General features: G+C 50.1%; 1 protein-coding gene across 1 annotated transcript; it reads right to left on the bottom strand.

The window, feature by feature from the left end:
- Positions 1 to 10,257: 10,257 nt before the first annotated feature.
- LOC123350491 (thyroid transcription factor 1-like) lies at positions 10,258 to 15,034 on the bottom strand. The gene is made up of 2 exons (XM_044989107.1): positions 14,905 to 15,034; positions 10,258 to 10,805 (listed from the first exon to the last, which is right to left on the bottom strand). Exons 1-2 carry the CDS (start codon positions 15,032 to 15,034, stop codon positions 10,258 to 10,260), a joined length of 678 nt encoding a protein of 225 aa, XP_044845042.1.
- Positions 15,035 to 20,553: the final 5,519 nt, after the last annotated feature.

Raw genomic sequence — 20,553 nt, 5'->3', positions numbered from 1 at the left:
AGGTGCCCCCTTCTAGCGCGAGCCTCCCAGCGCCACGCTCGGCCCGATCACCCTCCCCACCCCGTCAGCCGCAGGGAGTCGTTGGCTGACGATGATACAGGGCCCACGCGCCCGCTCCCTGCTGGGCCTCTCCTCGTGCACAGAGCTCAGCGCCCGGGGGGTCGGCGCCGCGGGCCGGGAGCCCGTTCGCGAGCGGAATGGGGTTAACCCAGCCATAGCCTCGCTCCCAGCATCCCCGCAATCCCAGCTCCCCCCCCACACCCCATCGCCTCCAGCTCGGGGGCGGGAGGGGCTGGAGCCGTGTCCAGTGGCTGAGTGGAGGCTCAAGACGTAACGCGCGGCACTGGGACCGGCAGTACTCTGTGTGTGTGTTGCATTGGGTGTGGGGTGTGTGTGTAACAAGCATGTGCGAGGTGTGTAATGAGCATACGAGGGGTGTAATGAGTGTGTGTGGCCATGCAGGGTGTGGAATGAGCATGTGTCAGGTGTGGAATGAGCATGTGCAGGGCGTGTAATGAGCACATGTGGAGTGTGGAATGAGTGTGTGTAGCCATGCAGGGCGTGTAATGAGCAAGTGTAATGAGCATGTGCGAGGCGTGTAATGAGCGTGTGCGAGGCGTGTAATGAGCGTGGGTGGGTGTGGAATGAGTGTGAGTGAGGTATGTGGGTCATGTACTGAGTGTGTGTGGCCATGCAGGGTGTGTCATGAGCCCGTGCGGGGCGTGTAACACCCCCAGCCACCTGGCCCGTGGCTGTGTCTAACCAGGGCCCTGCTCTGCCCTGGGCGGGCAGGCCCGGGGGGGGGGGCAGTGAAACAACGACCAGCGAAGCGCCATGTTGCCTGACCACGTCTCCTTGCCCCAGAAACAGCAACGGGCAGGGAAAGGGGTCGCGTCCTGGGGGGACGTTTGGGGCCAGATTGTTAAGGGGGCAGAGCCCCCCTCTCTGCCCCACTGCACCACACTGGAAATGTGTGTTTGTGTCCCACAGATAAGAGCCTACTACTGCTGCCAGCTGGCAGAGCTGGTCCCCCAGCAGAGCCCCCAAGCTCCAGGGACAAAGGCAGCGGTTCCAGCAGAGGCACAGGCAGGCAGCGACGGGGGTTCGGTTCCCGGTGCCGCTGCAGATTGTGTGCGCGACCTTGGGCCCAGTGCGGAAAAGGAGACAACTTCGCTGCTCGAACGAAGGAACGTGTGTAAACGCTCTGGGAGCGTCTGGGTGCCCAAAACGTGGCCGGCACTCTGGGGGCGTGCCTGCCTGGCTCTGAATGCAGCTCCCTGGGGATGGCCGGCACGGCAGCACGGTCTATTGCAATGATCCATGTCTCCTCCTCTAGGAGTGGAATATCCCTGCTGCGAGCCTGTCTCCGGGGTCGATCTCCAGTGCCCCTCCTGGCACGAAAGCTGCAGCGGAGATCAGAGCTGTTTGCTTTGCTGTGATTACATGGACGCGCCAGCTGGTCTGATGGGCTGGAAATCCCATGCCCGCCCAAAGGCTCCTCTACCCTTGGGTCCTCTCAGCCTCCAGAGGTAAGTTGGTATCGAGCACAGCGGCCTCCAGAGAGCTATTTATGTTGCTGTAACACGTGACCGAGATCAGGGCCCCGTCGCGCCGGGCGCTGCCCAGACCCCAGCCGAGATCAGGGCCCTGTCGTCCCGGGCACTACCCAGACCCCAGCCGAGGTCAGGGCCCTGTTGTGCCGGACACTGCAAAGATACAGCTGGAGACAATTCAGCTGAGCGACCAGCATGCTTAGTCCAGTGAGCCTACAATAACAAACCTGCTTGAGCAGTCCTAGCGCTCCCGAGAGACCCTACAATAACAACCATGTGCATAGCTCCAGCACCCTACAATAACAAACTTGGCTTTCCCTGCCACTTCTTGAATTTCCCACTCCCTGCCTCCCAGAGCTCTCCTGCTCGCTGGCTGGTGGGGGTGGGGGTGTTAAACCAGCAGAGATGGGTCGGGGGTTCCCCCCCCCCGCCTCCATGCACGAGGCTGGCTAGGAGTGCGAGAAAGTCGTTGCCATGGTGACGCAAGGTGGCAGGCGGGTTGGCGCTCGGCTGTGACCTCGTTAAAGCTGCTCGGCGGGTGGGACTCGCTCCGTCGTTAGGCAACTTAGGGCTCAGCGGGGGATTGGTGTCCCGGTTATCCCAGGGCCCTGCCAGGGCGCTGGCCAGAGCCGCTGAGCACCCGCTGACCAGGGGCGCTGGGCACCCGTGTCATTGAGAGCTGTCCTTTTATCTGCGTTAATCGGAGCATGGAGCAGCTCGAGGGCCGGCAGCGTCGCTGGGGCAAAGGCCGCCCTGGGTGCGGGGCAGGGGGCAGGCAGGGCCCAGGCAGCACAGACGAGCAGTCCCGGACTCCTGGGTTTTATTTCCTGCTGGAGGAGGGAACAAGGACAGGGCAGTGGGTGGGGACGGGACAAGGCGTCGCAGGACAGCAGGCAGCTCCCTTCCCTCTCCATGCTGCAGTTTCCAGTCTTGTCCGCTTAGGCTGGGGGCTCTTTGGAGCAGGGGTTGTACCTTGGGGTCTGGGTGGTGCCTGGCCCTCTGGGGGCCCCAATCTGGGACCTGACCAGAGACTCCCCCAGTCCCCAGTGTGCAAACCCCTGGCTTAATGGGAATTAGGAGCGTCTGTCTCTTAGAGGGGTGGGGCCCAACCTCCGCATTTCACTCCTGGCTGATTCCAGTGGGAAAGACCCCGACGGGTCTGTCCACACTGTGCACCAAGCCCCGGCTTGACTCCAGTTTGAGCCCACACACTGTCCACACACAAATTCGTCTGACTGGGGTCAGCTCAGGACCCAGGTCCACCCGTGAGGGTCTGAGCCCAAGTCCTGCTAAGACTCCATCCTGCAGTGTGGACGCAGCTCCAGCCGCAGCCCTGAGGCAGAAGGTCTGTGTCATGCAGCCTGGCGGGAGACCTGGGGCTGGCAGTTGCAAGCCCAATGCAGTGTGGACACTCAAGTGGGGACTTGACCACCCCGAGTCCCCGTGGGTCCCCCAGACCTGGTTTTTCAAAGCAGTGTGGACATATTCTAACTCCCGCCAATGCACTGTACAGGAGCCTGCGCGCCTGGCGCCAGGCGGAGGGGCTCTGTTACTTGGCAGGGTGCCTAGGGGTTAGCCGTTGCAGGGCCTTACGTCTCTCTGAGGACGGGCTTTTGGAAACGTGACTTTCTGAGCCCTTCGGTCTGTGGATGAGAGGAAAACCCTGTGGCAGCTGCTTTTTCCCTCGCAAAACAAGCTGGGTGCAAACAGAGTTTCTGCTACCAACCCAGCAGCCTCCCCTCCTGGCCACATTGTCCCAGAGATCTGAGCACAAACCTGCTGTCGTTCCTGGGCAGCTGACATCTGGGTTATCGGCAGACCCAGCCCTGCTCCAGAGGAGGGCAGACAGCTGTGGTGTTGCTCTGGTTAACCAGAAACAGGTACTGGTGGGCGATGGGAGATCAGGTGTTGGAGTTAATGATGCATAAAGGAGCTAGCAGTGTGCGATGTCTCCTCCCAGCATCCAGAGACCAGCGGGGAACCCAGTGGGCCTGCTCTGTGCTCGCCTCCAGCATCACAAATCTAGGTGCGTCTTTTTTTTACATCATGTGAGAACAGCATGATTTGATCTAAGGGACTGGGCATGAGGCTCTGCGCCCGGCCTCCTGGGTTCCCCACTTTGAGAGCTCTAATAGTGCGAGGGTTCTGGTTCCCAGTATGGGAGGGAGGGTCATCGAATGGTAAGAGGGGACCCAACACCTGGAAAATCCCCCCAGTGAGACTTTGTTTTGTTTTTTCTGAAAAAAACCCAAACGAACCAAACCAAAAAATAGTGTGTTTGGTGGGGAAAGGACTATTCTGGGTTGGAAATGAACAATTCTGGATGGAAAAATGGCAACTCACTGCAGCCGGGGTGGGGCCGGTAGGAGTGGTCTCTGTTCAGTGTTTTGGGAGCAGGTAGCTCGGTAAACAGGCCGTGGCTTTTACCAGGGGGTCTGAAAAACCTTGACAAAGGAGCGCAGAGTCATTATACCCCTTCTGCAGATGGGGAAACTGAGGCAGGGGGTTGATAAGGTCACCTACAAGGCCAATGCTCTCTTCACTAGGCCACGCTGCCTTCCCTTTCAGGTCATATGTTATAACACCGAATGAGCTGATTCCTCTCCTCCATGTTCAGGATGGCACATGGGCGAGGTGGGAAGGTTTCCCTGTTTCTGTCTGAGCCCTACCTGTCCTGCGGAAAGAAGACATTCGTCTCCAGAGCTGTCAGTCAGCAATAGATCCCACCCAACCACCCCAAAAATACAGGCCAGATCAAAGGGGCTTGAAGGGGGTGTGCGATGCCTTTGAAAACTCCCTTGACTTTGCTCTCCAAGGGAAGCCTGTTGACTCTGAGCTACTGGAATGTTAGTCCTCAGGGCCCAGCTGTTTATCTAGCAACTGAAGTGTGCAGGGGTTGGGGGGAAGGTGGGTTTTGCCAGCTGGCATCCGTCTGAAATGTGCGCCCTGTCGCCCTCGGTTTGGCATCTGCTTCCTGGGGAAGGGACGCAGCAAATTATTAATTGGCACTGGCGACTCCAGCAGTGTCATCCCCGAGCAACGGGATGAGCATGTGGCAAAAATCACCTGGGAGATGAGGGTTCAATTCCCAGTTTGGCCAAGACCTCCCTGGGTGATCTTGAGTCTGCATTGCCCTGGGCCTCAGTTTCCCCAGCTGTAAAATGGGTTCCTTTGTCTGTTTAGATTGTAAGTTCTTTGGAGCAACAACTGGGTTGGGGTGGCACCTGGCCTAACGGGGGCCCTGATCTTGGTTGGGGTCCATGCAGCGCCCGGCCCAGCGGGGCCCAGATCCCGGCTGAGGTCTCTATGTGCTACCATATTAAAGTAAGATGTTTTGCCAACTCAAAAGCCCAGATCCAAACGCTTCTCCCTAGCACCTGGGAAAAGCTTGAAGCTGGATCTGAACTCCCAGCAGGTCTATTCCCTCCCCTGAACCGAACCACAATCTCAGGTGTCAACACCCTTGAAGTGTGGATCAAAATTTAGCTTCTGGCACAGTCCAAAAGGAAATCCCAGCTCCTGACAGCCATGGGGCGCAGCTGAGAGTCCAGTGCAAAAAGCCCTCAGATAACTTAGGGCTACGTTTGCCGGTGGGGATGCGGCCGAGAAATCAGCAAGGAAACCTGCCCTTTACTGAGCAGCTTAAGCCCTTTAATTGCCTTGATCAATCTGCCAGGCCAAACTCAGGATCAAACAGCTGCTTCTGCTAATCTCAGAAGCAGAGTCAACACGGCTTGTTTTCACTCCTGGCGCCACACAGGAGCCTGCCTCTGTCTTTCGAGGGGCTCCCAAGCAGCAAAGCAAACCACAGGCTGACTCACTGGGGGGGGACAAGGAAGCTGATGAATCAATATTGACCCAGTGCACTCTTGGCACACAATAGATCTGCAATAGCTGAGGTCATTACCTCTTCCAGAGTGCGGAGGTGGCTGGGGGTTTGAACCCGCCCCTCGGAAGAGCCCTAGCCCTCTTGGGAGAGATGGAGGAGGAAAACAAACAATGATCTCTTTGGTCAGCTTCCGTGGTTGGGGGCAGCTGGGGCCCTGGGGGCTAGGATCTGCCTAGATGGCGAGCAGTAGGAACTCCAGGGAGGAGGGCTTGGGGGACAGGCTGGCTCGGGGAAAAGGACCCTGGGCCTTTCTCTTGTATAGGGTCCTGGCTCTGGTCTGGCCCCAGACTGGGGGCATAGGCTGGCTCAGGGAATATGAGAGGGGGGGGTCTCTCCCCTCTAGGAGAGCAGTTTCAGTCTGACCCCAGGTCAGGGAGGGAGCATTGATCCTGGGGGGGGTTCGCCTCCTCTGCAACGTGGGGCACGGGTTAGTTGCAGGTTTAAACTAATATAACTGGAGTGACTTGAAGTCTTTAAATCCTGATTTGAGGGTTTCAGTAACTCAGCCAGAGGTTGGGGTGGGTGTAGGGTGACCAGACAGCAAGCGTGAAAAATCGGGACGGGGGAGGGGGGTAATAGGAGCCTATTTAAGAAACAGCCCCCAAGATCAGGACTGTCCCTATAAAATCAGGCCATCTGGTCATCCTAGGTGGGTGAGGTTCTGTGGCCTGCAGTGTGCAGGAGGGCAGGCTAGATCAGGGTGGCTCAAACGGGGGGTTGGGGACCCCTCAGGGGGTCATGAGGTTATTACATGGGAGGTCACAAGCTGCCAGCCTCCACCCCAAACCCCACTTTGCCTCCAGCATTTATAATGGTGTTAAATAGATAAACAAGTGTTTTTAATGGATAAGGGGGGGTCGCACTCAGAGGCCTGCTGTGTGAAAGGGGTCACCAGTACCAAATCTGAGAACCACTGGGCTAGATGAGCATGATGGTCCTTTCTGGCCTAGTTCACAGATTCCAGGCCTAGTTCAGGACTGAGCGTGGGGGTCTAGTGGCCAGCACAGGGGACTGGCAGCCAGGATTCCTGGGGTTCTCGAGTGTGTGTGTGACCACAGGCAAGTCACGTCCTCTCCTGGCAGCCAGGATTCCTGGGGTTCTCGAGTGTGTGTGTGACCACAGGCAAGTCACGTCCTCTCCTGGCAGCCAGGATTCCTGGGGTTCTCGAGTGTGTGTGTGACCACAGGCAAGTCACGTCCTCTCGCTCTACCTGGCTCTCACCACGGGTAAAACACTTCCCTCAAGTGGCAGGACGATTTGTCTTAATATTAGGAAAGTGCTTGGAACTGCCCGGCCAAGCAAAGCGCTCTTGAGGTGCCGCCGGTTTCTGTGCGATGCCCTTTTTCAGAAATCCAGCAAACCGGTAGCATCAGACCCCAAAACCCACGCTGGGGAGAAGAGATTGCTGACTGTTAAGTGCGTGATAATACGCAACCCCCAGCCTAGGTACATATTTGCCTGGGAGAACAGAATGGTGCAGGCACATAACCTGCGTGATATTTATTTTAAAGCCGTGAATAGTATTTACTCAACCCAGCAGCGTGGCTTCTCCAGCAGTCATCAAATAGCAGCCGGTCTTAACACAGAAACACACCAAGATATTTACCTGGCAGCAGAAATTGTTCTGATCTCCCAGCCAGGTAAGTTCCAAGGGCCTGGGCCCGAAGGGCAGGGCTGCCAGCTTTCGTGAGTCTCGCTGCATCTTATTGTTTTCGGATGCACGGCTCTTGGGGTCACGTGACTGCGTGAGAATCTCCGGTTTTTTTGGTTTTTGTTGTTAACCAAAGGTAATTGTCGAGCCCTCTGGGCTGCAGAGAAACGCTTGGAAACACCTGAGCACCCCGAAGGGAACTGCAACAAATACAAAGAGCCCAACATTCATTTAAAAAAAACTCTTGATTTTTTTTTTTAAGCCAGTCTCATAATCTTTGACCATTTGGAGTTGATCCTCTGGGGAAGCAAAGTGAGGGTGAAGTGTAAATTAGCAAACGAACATCAGAATGGCCAGAGTGGGTCAGACCAGTGGTCCGTCTAGCCCAGTATCCTGTCTTCCGACAGTGGCCAGTGCCAGGTGCCCCAGAGGGAATGAACAGAACCGGGCAGTTACTGAGTGATCCTTTCCCTGTCGTCCAGTCCCAACTTCTGGCAGTCAGAGGTGTAGGAACACCTAGAGCATGGGGCTGTGTCACTGACCATCGTGGCTAATAGCCATTGATGGACCTGTCCTCCAGGAACTTATCTAGTTCTTTCTTGAACCCAGTTATGCCTTTGGCCTTCACAACATCCTCTAGCAAGGAGTTCCACAGGTGACTGTGCGTTGGGTGAGGAGTTCTTTCTTATGTTTGCTTTAAACCTCCTGCTTATTCATTTCCTCAGGTGACCCCTGGTTCTCGTGTTCTGTGAAGGGGTAAATAGCACATCCCTAGTCACTTTCTCCACACCAGCCATGATTTCATAGACCTCGATCATCCCCCCCCGACACCCTTTAGTCGTCTCTTTTCTAAGCACTGTCCAGCAGGGGTCAGAATTAGAGGAGTCAGGTTGGATTTACACTCCTATGGGTGAGGGGCCAACACATTAGGTACCAGTTATTTCCCACAGGGACAGATTTTACCCTCAGGGACCCTTGGTTTGGATTGATTTGGAACAAAGGAAAATCAGACACAAAAGTGAGCATAGGGTGACCAGACTGGTGCGTGGTGGGAGACGTAACCGAGCAGGGAGCCCGGCCTGAGGTGAATTAGAACTCGCATTGTGCATCCCAGCGACATTTCAGAAGTGAGTTTTATTTTCAATTTGTTTTACTGAAAACGTGAAAATTTCCCTGAAACATTTTGATGAAAACAAAACAATGTGTGTGTGTGTTTTGTCTCAATTTTCCATGGAAAAAAGAACATTTTCCAACCAGTTTTAATGGTACGGCCAGACAGGATCACTGTGATCATTTGGTCTAGTCCAACCGCCTATATAACCCAGGTGTTGGTACTTATATGCCAGATCTTTGGTTTTGTTCATTCTACTAAACCCTTAGCTTCAATGAGATCCTGTAGTAAGATACCTGGTATGAAAAAGTATTTCCTATGGATGAATGGAGAAATACAACCAGAATAGCTTTTTTTTAAGCAAGGGAGTCATATTTTATTTAACTCTTTGCCTTTTACCTGTCGCTAAAGAAGTTATCAAATATAAACACAGGTGTGATTTTAAATATATATATGAGTACACAGGGAGATTCCAACTGCACGTGCGTAGACTGTCCCTGATTTTCAATGTTCTTCTAAGAAATGAAACTATCAAGTTTAAAAAATAACCAATAGATTTTTCCAATCTACATTTTTCGTTAAAGGCGAATAAATAAATGGATTTGGAAAGCATAATTAAGTACAATTAAAAGGATTATGTGATGATTGTGATCATATTAGAATTGTAATATCTAGTTCTGATGCAGTGCATTCCATCTGTAGATCTCCAAGCTACAGCCTCTTAAAAAAACACAACAAAAAACATTTATTTTCCCAATAAAAATGGCTTTTAGACCAGAATGAACATTTGAATGGAGAGTTTTCATTTAGGCCAAAATTTTCTAGGGTTTTGGGTTTGTTTTTTTTCTCCCATAGATTCCGGGGCTAGCAGGGACTGTTGTGATCATCTATTCTGACCTGTAAAACACAGGCCTGAGAACTTCCTCAAGATAATTCCCGGAGAAGATCGTTTAGAAAAACATCCCAGCTTGATTTAAAAAATGTCAAGTGATGGAGCATCCACCGTGACCCTTGGGTAAGTTGTTCCAATGATTAATTACTGTCACTGTTAAAAATGTGCCTTATTTCCAGTCTGAATTCCTCTGACTTAATCTTCCAGCCACTGGATCACGTTATACTGAACCTCTCTCTGCTAGATTAAATATTTGTTCCTCATGTAGATACTTACAGACTGTAATCAAATCACCCCTTAACCTTCTCTTGAAGTAAATAGATTGAGTTTGTTTGTTTGTTTTTGTAAAAAAAAACAAACCCCAAACCCTGAACATTTTTTAGCAAACGTTGTCAGTTTAGGGTTCAAATGTTTGTTTGTTTGATGTTTTTAAACACAAATATTTTTATCTAAAATGTTTGTCAAATTAGCTTTTTTCAGGATGAAAAAAAGCCAGAAAAAATTGGCAGAGATTAAAAAAGAAAAAATAATTCTTTTTTTTTTTTTTTCAAAATGAACAGTGAAAAATAAATGGCACTTCTAAGACCAACGCGATACCCAGCATTTGACAAAGGAGGGAAGTGTCACTAGCCTCAGCTGTCCCCCGTTAATGCTGCCTTACAGTCACCTAACCAAAGCGCCTGTGCTAAAAAGAAATGCCTCGTGTTTGTGTTCCTTGTACCCTGGAGAGAGCAGAGTGGAGTGAATGGGATGTGTGTTGTGGGGGTCTCTGTTCTCAGGCACCGTTAGCTCCGTATGCTATGCCAGTTCTGAAGGCTCCCTCAAAGGCGGATGCAGCTCTGGCCTAGCCCTCTCCAAAGTGCCACCCACCCCTGTAGGCAGGTAAGTTTGGGGAATTAATGGTGAAGGCTAGAGACTTGAGTTCAGTTCCTGCCTCCACTGCTGCGCGTGTGACCTTGGACAAGTATTTCTGCCCGCAGATCCCCAGCTGTGAAATGGGGCGCATCAGGCCGCCTTAGAACCGAGAAAAACTGGTTTGGGCGGAAACTTTTTGCAGTGGAAAAATGGAGATTTGGATTGTGTGAAATTTTCTGTGAACTCGTGTTGAATTTGTGGAATGATCTCAGTTTGGGAAAATTCTGCCCCGTTCCCCAAATGAAGCTACCACGACTTGCTAAACATGAGGCTTCTGTTGCTGGCCTTGGGCTGACAGTCTACAGTAGTGTTGGGGCTCACGGCCAGGCCTTGGCCTCTGAGACCACCTTGCCCAAGTCCGGGGAGGTTGTAATGGGCCTCCGGAGGGGATTTATTCCCCAGCTCAGGATCTGCAAAGCCATAGTCAGCGTGGGAGGTGACGGGGCTGCTGGCGCAGGTCTTGTGGAGCGCTGAGATTGGGCTACGCGGCTGCTCCAGGTCCCGCTGCTTGGCTTGCCTCTTCATCTTGTAGCGGTGGTTCTGGAACCAGATCTTCACCTGGTTGGGGGTCAGGTGGGTGACCTTGGCCAGATGCTCCCGCTCAGGAGCAGTCAGGTATTTCTGGAGCTCAAACCTTTTCTCCAGCTCGTAAACCTGAGCCTGAGAGAACAGCACCCTCCTCTTCCGCCTGGACGTGTTCTGGAGGAAGAGGGTAGATTTGGCCACCTCCCCGATATATCCCAGGCAACCAGTGCTGGGCATGTTAAATCCAGACGGTCCCATGTACCTAGAGACTGGGAAAGGAACGAGAAAGTTGAGGTCACTTTGGCGCCAATCCTGTCAATGGGCCCCCTGCTCCTAGGCAGATCCCCAGTGAAATCAACGCCCTCCCTGTAGGACTGGATGGGGTGATGTGTGTCATCAAGTCTGCTCTCCTGGGTTCCATCCCTGCGGATCCGGTGCTAGGATTGGGCCCTTGGTTTTAAATGTTCATGTAAAAACAGCTGGTGGCAACTTCACTGTCAAATATTAATCAGAATTATTCAGCACAATAATTAACCGCTCCCAGTAGTTAAGGAGCAAGGACAATGAGAAGCATCCTGCCGTTGGTTTCAATCAGGGCTTAATTTGTGCCAGGGATGAGCTCCAGCACCTCTAAGTTCATCGCGCCAGCACCTCTGGGCTTGGTGCGTCAATTACAAAAGTAAAAAAATGGCTTGAGCCCCCGCACCTCTTTCATTAGAAATCAAGCGCTGATTTCAGTGGAGGTTTCTGCTTAAAAATCCACCACCCAAGCGGTACTTGGCAATTGCATAGGGTATCGCTTTTTATCCCAAGATCTCAGAGCACTTTACAAAGGTGGCTCGGAGCCATCAGCCCCATTTGACAGAGGGGGAAACTGAGGCAAGGAGCAGCAAGTAGGGGATAAGTAGCATTAACTCATGAAGTGAAACTAGCTGATATGGTTACTTTCAATCTTGACTTTTTTACAGTCGAAAAGACCTGCTGGTATCACTAGTCTAAACATTCTGAATTTAAAAAAAATAAAGCTTTGATGGTAACATTTAAAATATTAGGGTTTTTAATATGTTTGTTTTTTAATAATTAGTTTAAATCTGTGGAATAGAAAGGATTTTAGAGCACTCAGAAAAACCGGCCGTTGAACAGCAAAGCTAGTTTAAACCTTAAACTATAGAAGGGTCACTGCAACAACTTTGGTATCATTAGGGTTTTATTTTAAAGCAAAACGTGCCCACCATGCAAATAGAGTCAATGTTACGCTGGTGCATGTAACTGGGAGAGAGGTGATGGGAAACGCAATTATAGGGTTGCATTTGGGGGAAGTAAGGAAATACACAAGCAAAGGTGCTGAGTGATTATTTGACATAGTTCGTTCTCTTGGAGATGACAGCGGATTCATGCTAGATTCCCAGGTCAGAAGAGGCTACTGCAATCATCCAGTCTGACTTCCCGTTTTACAGGGGCCAGAGATAAATAATAAATAAATCCTCCAAATAATTCCTGTTTGAATGGAGCGTATCTGAGAGAGAAACAGGCTTTTATGCTCTCCATCCGGTTTCCTCGGCCCACCACCAGAAGGAATGCTCTGAACTGCTGGCAATTATTTCCAGGTAGCCAATTCAATTCCCTTTTTGAATGTTCCAGATCTGACAAGTAGATCTTAAGTATCGGTTTTAAATATAGAGCCATGATGGGTTTCTATGGGGGGGGGGAATGAGTAACTGATTGTTCTTAGGTAAACAGCAATAGGTATTAGCTATTAGGTAAACTCTGAGTTGCTTAGCCAGAGCCAAGGAGATTGGGGGCAGATTCCCAGCCCCATTGCACCATTGACTAGGATTTACACCCGCTGAGGATCTGACAGTCGCCCTTATTGGTTTCCTGGGTGTAAAATACAACTTTGTTCTGTTCAGGGGCGGCTCTAGGAATTTGGCCGCCCCAAGCACGGCGGCATGCCGCAGGAGGCGCGCTGCCGGTCGCCGGTCCCGCGGCTCCGGGGAACCTCTTGCAGACGTGCCTGCGGAGGGTGCGCTGGTCCCATGGCTCCGGTGGAGCATCCGCAGGCATGCCTGCGGGAGGTCCACCCGAGCTGCGGGACCACCGAACCCTCCGCAGTCATGCCTGCGGGAGGTCCGCTGGTCCGCCGGAGCAGCCTGCCGCCCTGCCGGCAAAATGCCGCCCCAAGTCTGGAGCCGGCCCTGGTTCTGTTGATCTCTTTGAAGTTTGCTCTAAAGTCACACAGCTATGAAGGAGATCGGAATCTGACCCAAAGATTAATTTCTCAGCCTGAATCAGCAAGAGACACACGCAAACACATACACCAAAATATCTCGCCAGTGCCCTAGGAAATCTGCACCACTCAGCTAGGGAATAACTTGGTCACTTTCCTCTTTAGAACAGCAGCTAGATTACAAACCACAGGGGAGAAATTAACCTTGATAGGTGCCTTTTAAGCAACAGGATTTTAAAAGCATGAGAATCCAAACTGTGCATCAGCTGATCTTAAATTGTGGCCTCTTTTCTGAAGGGAACACATAATTCTATGGCATGAGTTATACATGATCACAAAGGTCCCTACTGGCCTTGGAATCTATGAATTATATAAACCCTAGTGATATTTAGCAGAGTAGCATGTGATCTGAATCAGTTTCCTGGGGATCAGATAAATGGGGAAACATTCAGACAGAAAAATTTCAAAATATTCTAGCTGGGTGGAGTACAAGCTCTTTGCTGCTGCTGCTTTCTTTATTTCTCAACATCAGTTTCCGTTAGAGTTTAATATGATCACTGAATATCAATTTACTAATTTACAGGTTGTATTAATTATTTTGATATTTGATTGCTACATATTCCTGGGGGTTTGCTTTATATGTATATGTTAATGTGCCACTTTAATAATTAATAATGATTAATAATAAAACCTAGCTCTTGTATAGAGTCATAGATTCCAAGGCCAGAATGAACCACTGTGATCTAGTCTGATCTCAGGCCAGAGAACTTCCCCCAAATGATTCCCAGAGCGGATCTTTTAGACAAACATCCCGTTTTGATTTAAAAATTGTCAATGATGGAGAATCTGCCATGACCCTTGGTCAGTTGTTCCAATGGTTAATTACTCTTCTCGTTAAAATTAATATAGCGCTTTTCATCAGTAGATTTCTGCTAATTAAAATGCTAATATTTTAGCTAGTTTTCCTCTTGAAAGAGGACTTGTTAAAATCTCTTGTCTTCAAATAACCAAGTGAGATCTTCAGTTTTATAATGTAATGTTAATGTGCATATATTAATTTCCACTGAGATTTTTCAGAAACTCGGTAACATCATTAAACGTTCCTATAAATGATACACAAATCACGATCAAAGTGGATTGAATTGGAGAAATCTCAGTTAACAGCTGATTGTTTGGAGTTGTCTTTTTAAAAAACTACTGGATCAAGTTATTTGCAATCTAACCGTTAGAGAAGGGTCTTTGGAATTTTAGATACAATCCTGCAAACTATCCGGTACCCATCATAACACTTACTGCTCTGTACATCTATTAATGCCAGTGTCCAGTCCTCCAACAGCTGTAAATCAAAGTCAAGGCAGCTGTGTTGATTTACGCTAGCCGAGGATCTTGGCCAAGAAGCTTGATTCTCTGCTCATACTGGCGTAAATCATGAGGCACTCCATTTAAACCTTTGGAGTAAATGAGCGGCTTCTTGGCTTCAGTGCGGCAACTCCTGTTAGTAGCTAGCCTGACCGTATAGGGCTGAAGTTTGTTTATTGGGGTAGCAGCACAGCTGACACCCCTACTCAGGGCAAAACTCCCGTTGACCGAAGGGGCATTTAGCTACATGTGTCAATCCGGGGTCTTTTATTTCTTCATTCATATTTTTCACATGCTGCTTGAGGATTTACAATGAGGTGTATTTGAGATCTTGCTGTCTCTCTATCCACCCCCATACATACTCCATCTGTCCTAATGCGCACACACAATCTCATCTACCTATTCCCAAATACCTTATCGATCTATTGATCTCATCTGAATTATAAAATCTATGTGCGTTTTTCAGAGGCAGGTGAATCAAAAGTCCTATTCTTTTATTTTAAACCAGAGGCGTTTACCTTGCCTTCTAGATCAAGCAAAATCAATGCTACAATGGGGCTATTGATTTAAATTGCACGGCATGGCCCTGTAACCAGGGTTCAGTGCGGATTAAGGCTAACAAATAAGACAGTTCTGAGCTCCAGAACCAAATTGTGTTCACCTCAACTCTGATGAGTGGCTCCATTGACGCCAACTCTCTGGGGAAGGTGAGCGGATATCGAGCTGGTATTTCTAATAGGTCACAGGCTGTAGCTTCTATCATCTGTGTTTCTTTCACTTACTTGGTGGGTACGGTCCGTCCTGCGTCTGCCCGTACCAATCTCCATTGGTGACCCCATTGCGGTAATTGTCCTGGTGGTAGGCTGGTAGGTCAGCAGGGCCTGGGAACGTCCCAGCGCAGTAACCTCGCATGGAGCTTTGAGAAACGCAGTGAGTGACGGAGAAGCCAGAAGAACCCAGTGCAGGCTGAAGACAAGGCTGGTGAGTGACCTGCATGAACTGCCCGAACCCTTCCATGCATGAGGTTTCCATGGCTAAACAAACCTCTCCGGATCCTCTGTGGAACTTGGCTTGGTAACTGAGTTAAACTGGCTGGTCCCCAGAGCTCATGTGAAACCTGCCGGTCCTGAGACCTCAGAGGTGACTTTTTCTTTCTTGTTTTTTTTTTTTTTTTGCTTTGGTGACTGTCATAAACCCCAGACTTTTGCTGGAGGTTTCAGGGTAAACCCAGCTTCTCACCTTTCATCTTGTGCACACACCTTATCAGGGCTTATGGGCAGCAGACGCCACAAGGAGAGGAGGGGAAGGGAGGAGGAGCCTTCCTCTTCAGAGCCTCAGACAATAGGGGTGAATATGCCACGAGCCTAAGTTAATTGCAACTCTGATCCGTTTAAAACTATGTGCAAGGCAGTGGGTGGGGGAGTGATGAAAAGCAAGGCTCAAGGCAAGAGGAATCGGAAAAATCCTCATTTAGGATCCTGGAGCCAGATCCTCAGCCAGTATAAATTGTCATAACTCCATGGAAGTGAAGTGAGTGGCGCTGGGGATCCGGCTCACTGATTGCAATGGAGGGACCCCAGTTTGCATCAGCTGTGGATCTGGCCCCATTAGGGTGACTAGATGTCCTGATTTTTATAGGGACAGTCCTGATATTCGAGGCTTTTTCTTATACAGGCAACTCTCAACCCCCACTCCCTGTCCCGATTTCTTCACACTTCCTGTCTGGTCACGCTAAGCCCCGTTGATGGAGGCCTGCTGGGGATCTGGCCCCACTGACGGAAAACGTGAGAAGGGGAAGATCATGTGATCAATGCTCTCCCTCTTTGATGAGAAGTGGGGGATGGAGATCACTCGTTCAGCGCAGAGGCATTTGTCTCCTTGAAAATGCTGCACCTTTGGGCTGGTCTACGCGGAAAACTTGCGTCAGCTTAGCTGTGTCGCTCAGGGGTGTGGAAAACCCATGAGAGTGGGAGCTATGCCAGCCTAACTCCCGAGAGCCAGCACAGTTCTTCTGTCGACCTAGCTACTGCCTCTCTGGGAGGCGGATTAACGTCCCTCACTGTAGCAAGGGTCTACACTGAAGTGCTGCAGCAGCGCAGCTGTAGAGGTTTAATTGTAAACAAGGCCTTAGATGGGTTTTGTGATTTTTTTTTTTTTCAGTGTAAGGTAAAAATAATAAAAAAAGGGACTAAAGGTTTGCTGAGTTTCCACAGGAAGGGAAGACTTTAATTGTCCACAACTCAGGACTGAATCGGTCTTGTACACTCTGTGCATAAGAGAGCTTGTGGGTGTGAATCTGTTTTGTGATGTGTGTGCGTGAGAGAGGCAGTGTGTGAATCTGTTTTGTAGTGCACGCAATGGTAAAGTGTGAGTCTGTGTGTGTCTAAATCTATTTTTAGGGTTTATGTACCTATGGAGTGTGTGTGTTTGTGTGTGAATTGTACCAGAAGCCTCATGCAAAATGTGGGTCAATTAATAACATGTGAAAATAGACACTCTTTGGAACGTCACGGAGTAAATGATTGAAGTGAGAACACTTTTTCCCTGAATGTGGGTGAAACACCCCGTGATCGTCCTTTGACATACACCATAAAAAGTGGCTCTGAACGATAACAAATGATTGACTAGGTGACTCGTTTGGTAACATTGCACCCCGCTCTGGGATGATGTCATTGCATGGGAAGACGATCCTAAATTCTTGTTTGATCTCATCAGAGTGGTCTGTAGGGGGGATCCTGGATCCCGATGGGGTTTGTATTTTTAACAATATGCAAATGGCAGTATTAATTAGTAGTTATGGACCTTTCATTTGCTAAAGAAGCCTGTTGGATGGGTGTTCAGGTTATCAGGGCTCAGATGATGCAACTGATCGCAACTGTTTGTGCACTGTTGTTGCTAGGACAAAAACTCTGCTTGTGTATTTAGGCCCTGGCTCAGGACAGCACTTTAGCACTTGCTTAAAGTCAAGCTTTGGCTTAATGAGGATGCTAATTGGATTCACACGCTACTTTGTCACTAGATTTACAACTTTTTGGTTTGCCTAGCTAGAAAATACGTGTCAAACAAAGTGACCAGTGACAAATCTAGCGACTTTCACTGCCAATCCCAGTGATATTCAGAGAAAAGTCACCAATATGTATTGTCACAAAATCATTCACAAGCAGCTCTTCTTACTACTTTCTTTTGCACACCAAGTCAATGTAATTACGTCTCAATTGAGCATGTCCTTGGAAGGAATCACATTCCAGGGCTTCTCGGTCTGAGATCACTGTAATCTGCTGGCGAGGAAAAGAAGTTTGTGGAGGCTAATTAAATACTTTGCTAAAACCAGGTGCACTTTGGAGAGCGCAGCATATGAGCCAGCTTGTTTTTAGCCAAATGTTCTTTCTCGCCCCTCCATAGTAGGTAGCGCAGCCTGTGATGGAGGGAAAGCCGGCTAATGAAGTAGGCAGGGTGGGGGAGGCAGGTTAGCCAGCGAGGAGAGCCGCACAGGTGGGGTGGGATGAGACGGGCCATGTGCCCCAGTGGGGCAGGGGGCACCATGCCTCCAGGGAGGAAGCCCTTACTACAGGATCAAAGGTGGAGCTAGCTTGATTTTTGGCACCCCCTTATTCCTTCCCCTGGCCTGGCCTTAGCTGCCCAGCTGTTTTCAGAAATCAAACCCTGGAAGCAGGGGAAAGGGGTCCAGCTAGCAGATTTTTGCTTTTAAATCTACTTTCTTGGCTGCTTGCAATGCCGAACTCAGGTCAGCGATTGTCCTCTTCCTCAGGCTCTGGGCCCTCCCTTTCACTAACCTGTCGGCTCAAATCCAGGCCGGCAATCTTGCTCAGTGTAAGTATTTGTATGAGCTTTTGAGTTACCAGATATCTAGAGAGGTGGCAAATTGGATACGGGAATTGTTCTTTGCTTTCTGAGATTTCATGAGATTGGCTTTAAATCATGAGATTATTTAAAAAAATAGTAATAAATATTGGGCTCTACTTCATCCTCTGCTGTCTCCTTTTTGCTACCACGAAAGCTAGAAACTTTTATTATTATTAATTATTATTATTAGTCACGATTGCAGCGTCTCCTGACTCCAGAAGGTAGAAGGCTTTCCACAGAACACCAGCTATCCGGAGCCTCATGACCAAAGCATAAGAGCTGGCAATGCTGATGTAGGATGGTGTAATTTACACCTCCCTACAACGGCAACTGCAAAATAAAAAGGGGACTTGACTGTTTCTTCTGGTTAATATTTGCCCAGTGCTTTGAGCATTCAGAAGGGGCCACGCGAGCATGGAGTGTTATATCGGGTTGAGTTTAAAAGGGGAGGAAATGAATTATTCGCCGCAGTTCCACTAGGAGGGGGTAGAATCTCCGGGTTGTTTTATAGTCACCGTTCCAGGTCATTGCAGAAGATGAGGCTATTGCAGTCTGGGGCTTGCCATCCTCCTAATCGATTCAGCAATCCAGGGCATCCCATAGTGCAAACAGGGTCCTGTGAAAAATCCCACCAGAGCTGTACTTTCAAAGCTGTTCCGCAGCCAGCGGGCGGTTTGATCTCATGAGGCCGTGCATAAAGGTTGCTCTTATTTAGCATAGGACATGGCTGAGTCAGATTCCCCCAAGCCCCCTCTCTGCCCGGAGCTGGAAGCTAATCTTGTGACACCAGGGGCTCAGACGCCACCCATCTCCTGTTCTGTGTCTGCTTGGTGGGTGATATTTGCATGGCCTGCTCAAAGACTAATGAGGAGGTGTCCGTGGGCTTTGGGAATGAAACCCATCCCCCTCCCCACCGACCCTGGTGCTGGGACTGTAATGCCCCTCTCCAGGAGGAACCCTGCTCCGGATGTAGGGCTGTAGCCCCAGCTTCTTTGCAGCACTGGGGCCATGGGGTTCCCTGTCCACCTTGCTAAAGGCTTCTGTAGGGTGAGGGCTTGCTTGACTGGCTCCACCAGCCTTGTCCCCAAATCTTGCTTCGTGCTACTGCCACCAGATTGCAGGCCCTAGCAACGAGGAGTTCTCTGTGGCAGAGAGGAAGGGTGGCCTAATGGTTTAGGTGATCACCTGGGCCTAGGGGCGAATCCCCTGGTCTGCCACAGCCTCCCTGTGTGACTGTGGGTAAGTTTCTTAGCCCAGATCCTCAAAAGTATTCAAGTGCCTGAATCCCATGGGCTCTATAAGTACCCTCTGACAGGAATGGCATTGGCGCTAGTGTCTGTTAAGCTGTATCTGCCCATAGAGCATTTGTATAGCACCTAAAAGCATGCTGGGAGCTCAAACTTGGTCCCTGCCCCAGACAACCTACAATCAAATTGAAGATGCGACACACAGAGAAGCCTCATCTTGTGGCTAAGGCACTGGGCTGGGATTCTGGTGATCGAAGTTCAATCAGAGGCTCTGCTATTAACTTGGCATGCCTGAGTGGAGACTAATGTCAGTTGTTGGGTTTAGCAGGGAGGTGGTGTTGGTGGCCTGTGATATCTCTTCCGGCCTTGTGACAAAGGTGGCTTTATGCTACATTTCCATCTGCCTTGATCCTGTGACCAGTAATGTGGAGCAGCCTAAGGGCTGTTCTCAAATCCACTGGCTTGTAATGGCCAGCTAGGGCTCATCCTAGTCCCCTTGATATGCCCTCTCCCCCCAACGAAGGTAGAAGGATGGGGTGGGAGAGAGAGTTGTGCATTCTCTAGCCAGCTGAGGATTCGTCTGCCCTCAGTGGACAGGGGGATTTGTGGGGTCAAGGCAGGACAGTCCAGCCAAACACAGGACTGGTTGGAGGTCTGTGTGTGCCCAGCTGTACCCAGGCCCTGGCCCAGGAATTCTGCTTTTGCACAAGTCTGACGTTGATAGCCGTGTGGGGAAAGAGCAGGTGGTGTGGGGAATTCATTTAGGAAACCTTGACTTTAAGGATCTGTAAGTCCTGGAAAGCTTTTTCCCCCTTTCAAAGAAATGCCCTAGCCTCCGGATTGTATCGGCTCCTCTCCAACGCTTTCGTTATGGGACTGGACCTCTACCCGTACGTTCAGGGGAAAGTCCCAGCTCTGGGGAGGGGAGAGGAGAAACTTCTTTCCTAAACTAATTGCGCGTTATTAAAATGGTTGTTCTGGAAACACCAACGAATCTCTCCGCCTCCCCTTTGTTAATTGCACCTGTCAGCATCAAGTGACAAGGAGAGCCTGGGGCGAGACCACTGCCGCGAAGGAGCAAGGGGGAGTCTTATGTGTCATTGCCAGACCGCTGCACTCAACTCTAGACCCGTTTCCCACGAAACACGACCCTAGTGGTATCGAACCCAGTTTTGGGGGGGAGGAGGGAACAGCTAGGTTTACTGCGCGGAGGAACAAAGGTGCTGTAAACGGTCTCCTCCCCTTTGCTTCCTGCCAATGGACTCGTCGGAACGTTGGCGTTAAAACCGGCTGCGTTGCCGCGTTCTAAATCAGAACGCC

Source organism: Mauremys mutica, chromosome 15 (genome assembly GCF_020497125.1).
Source record: "Mauremys mutica isolate MM-2020 ecotype Southern chromosome 15, ASM2049712v1, whole genome shotgun sequence".
Taxonomy (NCBI): Eukaryota; Metazoa; Chordata; order Testudines; family Geoemydidae; genus Mauremys; species Mauremys mutica.
This window is presented reverse-complemented; position numbering and strand designations above follow the sequence as displayed.